The sequence below is a fragment of the Erythranthe guttata genome, chromosome 8, assembly GCF_056151865.1.
Source record: "Erythranthe guttata isolate IM_541 chromosome 8, IM_541, whole genome shotgun sequence".
Classification (NCBI taxonomy): Eukaryota; Viridiplantae; Streptophyta; class Magnoliopsida; order Lamiales; family Phrymaceae; genus Erythranthe; species Erythranthe guttata.
Window position 1 is genome coordinate 20,781,731 of NC_142540.1, and position 3,481 is coordinate 20,785,211.

At 32.1% G+C, this 3,481-nt stretch overlaps 1 protein-coding gene across 1 annotated transcript; it reads right to left on the bottom strand.

Annotated features, from left to right (window-relative positions):
* Window positions 1-577: 577 nt before the first annotated feature.
* Window positions 578-1,797, bottom strand: LOC105970310 (putative glutathione S-transferase parC). Its single transcript, XM_012995119.2, has 2 exons — window positions 1,355-1,797; window positions 578-1,101 (listed from the first exon to the last, which is right to left on the bottom strand). Exons 1-2 carry the CDS (start codon window positions 1,670-1,672, stop codon window positions 757-759), a joined length of 663 nt encoding a protein of 220 aa, XP_012850573.2. The 5' UTR covers window positions 1,673-1,797; the 3' UTR covers window positions 578-756.
* Between the last annotated feature and the right edge of the window lie 1,684 nt (window positions 1,798-3,481).

Sequence of the window (3,481 nt, forward strand, 5' to 3'; positions counted from 1 at the left end):
ATTTGTTTATAGTTTAGTGCAAACATTTTTTAATGTAACAGTCGTAATATTTATAGGAGAGAAGTTTTCTAAAAGTTTTTGAAAATTTTGAAAACATAATTTCATTTCGGGGAAATAGTGAGAAAAGTTTGAAAACCGAATTTTTGATATTTTCTTTCTGATGTGATCAAGATCGTGTCACTCTGTTTTCTTAGATGAGTTTGGGTACGATTCGATGTTAGATGACGTCACTCTCCGTACGTCTAGCATCGAATATCTTAAGCCGATTGAGAGTGTCGATTTTATTAATATCGGGTTTACTTATTGGTGAGTTGTATCATGTTCAGGACCTTCACAATTTCTTGTAATTTTCGGAGATTTTAAGGTTTCATTTATAATTTACTGATATAATTACACATTTTTGTAGCGTTTGCAAAAACTTTCGAAAATTGGTTAGTAGTAATTTTCCAGATCAATATATGATTTAATTTTCAGTGTTTGTAATGCACTTTTTTTTTTCCATTAATTATTATTAAAACACCTTCAATATATCAAAGAAAATCTAACATTTATCTAATTTACCACATAGGAAACTAAATTTTGCGAAAACGCCTTTTTTCTTTTTCTCGTCAAAAGGAAACAAACGAAAACACACAACACAAAACACAATTAGACGATTTGACAAGCGACCATATTAAATGAATCTAAACCGATTACAACATACGAATAGTCAACGCCTACTCCACGCCTACTCAAAAAAAAAAAAATAGTCAACGCCTACTCCACGCAGAACTTCTTCTTTAGAAGCAAAACGAAATCGTAAACCTTCTTAGGATCGGCCAGCGATTTCGAGACACTCTCTTTCTCCATGCACCTTTTGGCCCACACAATCAATCTAGGGCAATGCTCTTCAATACTAAAGTTGCCACAAGTTTCGTAGGCGTAAAACCAACTATAGAACGGAATTAACGCCAAATCCACAAACCTGAAACTTTCGCCCCCGAAATAAGTCTTCTCTCCAAGCTCTTCTTCCAACGAATTGAGAGCCTCGATGAATTCTTTCTTCGCCTTTTCTTGCTCGTCTCCTTTAGTAAACCATATCCTTCTTCCTGGAACACTCACCTAATTGGACAATTTTAACTAATATATATTATCTTCAATGTAAAAGTGCAGTTCTAACAATAAATAACATTTTATTTGACCTGACTCTGATATAAATCAGAGTGAATAATCTCTACTTCATCTAAAATGAAGTGGATTATTTGACATTTGTATCTCCAAACATAATATTCTATACAATTTAAAAGCCACACTAAGTAGACATTAACATAATAAAGAATCAAAATAAACAATATAATAACCAAAAGTTTGATACCTTTTTGTCAACAAAATCAGCCCAAAACCTAGCTTGAGCTCTTTGGTAAGGATGACGTGGCAACAATGGAGGAGAATTATCCTTCCAAACCTCATCTATGTACTCAACAATTATTAGTGACTCACAAATGGGTTTTCCATTATGAATCAAGACTGGTACTTTCTTGTGAGCCGGGTTCATCTCGAGCAAAAGCGCGCTTTTGTCGAACAAATTCTCATTCTTAAACTCGTACTCGACACCCTTTTCGGCTAACGCGATTCTAACCCTCATACCGTACATGCTAATGTACGCATCCACCAAAACAACCTCGTCCGCCATTCTTTTCTGAAGAAAAAAAAAAGATTGATTAATTTTAAGATGTTAGTGACAAAATTAGTGCACTATGGTTTAGGAAATGAGAAGAGATTTGTATGTATATATATAAAGAGGGAATAGTGGGAGTAGGGTTGGTTTAGATTTGAACATAGGATAAAATATTTATAAAGAACCCCTCTTGTGTATATTTTAATTATTAATATTCCCTCTTGTGTGCAATTAATTACTTCTAATGTGTGAATTAGATGCTACATTGGGTTATTTACATGACCAGGTGATTGTTAATTTTATATCTGCCCATAATTAAACATATTTATATTTATAGGTGCTTAGTGGATGATTACTTAAACTCATCCATGGTTAATAATTACTCGGTGCTGAATCTAATTTCCCGATTTCTTCACTTACAACTTGGTCGCAAGCACAATTTTTTTTATAGGGTAAAGTTCACTTTGCACCCCTGAATTATGGGATGTGTCGCAAACACACCCTTCAATTACGATCCTTATATCATGGGGTGTGTCGCAAAGTTCACTTTGTAATTTGTCTAGATAATGTAAAACTTTTTTTTTTTTTCGCAATTATAATTTAGGGATATCTTGAAGGGTTATTTATACTTTATCCTTATAAGAATGTGTATACATTGTATCAAAAATATAAATTGATTTTGGTAGGCTGTGGATAACATAACTAATTAGAGGTATCACATGCACTGTTTTATTTTTTCTAGTTTAATAATCAAAGAAAAAAAAAAAACTTTAGTTGGATGAAAACGTCTCAAAAAATCTATATACATTCATTATAAAATGTACCATTACAAATATATAATATTGACGATATAAAATTCAAATTAAATGTGATGTCGTTCTCCATAACAAAAAAAAAAAAAAAAAAAAAAAGAAAAAAAGAAAAAAAGAAAAAAAAAAGAACCGAAAGATATTGTTCTCTATAAGGATTAAGGATTAAGGATCATCGGGTTAATCAAACTACTTGTATGTTATTTGTCGCAAGTGGTAATATGAATTTCATTTTTTTTCTTTTTTTTTTTTCTTTTTAATTTTTTTTCATAAATATGTGGATGCACCCACTTTCGTGAAATAGCTCATAATTATATGAACAAATTAAATCAACGGACCTCTTAAGATATAGATGCCCGATGATAAAATTTATTAAAATTAAATAACAAGCTAAATTAAATTTTTGTTTCAGATCATTTACTAAATTCATTTTAAAATTGCCCACGATCAAAATACGAATGAAATCTGCACCAAGTAACATTCAAACCGTATTTTTCATTCAATATTTACAATTTTACATCTACCATTTTTGTTAAAAGAATTCAGCAGAACACTTTTTTTTTTCCTTATTATAAAAATCTATTTTTTTTATATAATATTGAAAATTATAAAAATAAAATGTCTTTTTTTTTTGTCCTTCTGACTGTAGTCATACATAGACAACAAAAGAACTCACAGTAATTCGTATTCATCTTTAGTCATTCGTACTCACACAATTTGAAAAGCCTAGCCTCCATCTGAACCTTAGTCACCATCCATATGCAGACACTCAGGGTGCATTTGGATGGAGTAGGGGTGGGAACGAGCCGAGCTCGAGCCGAGCTCGGCTCTTTTGGCCAGCTCGAGCTCGAGTCCATGTTCCCGAGCTCGAGCTCGAGCTCGAGCTCATCGAGCCAATTTTTTTTGGCTCGAGCTCGAGCTCGAGCCAATTTTGGCGAGCTCGAGCTCGAGCTCGAGCTCAGGCTTATTAATTTTTTTTTTTTTTTTTTTTTTTATTATTATTTAATTTTTTTAT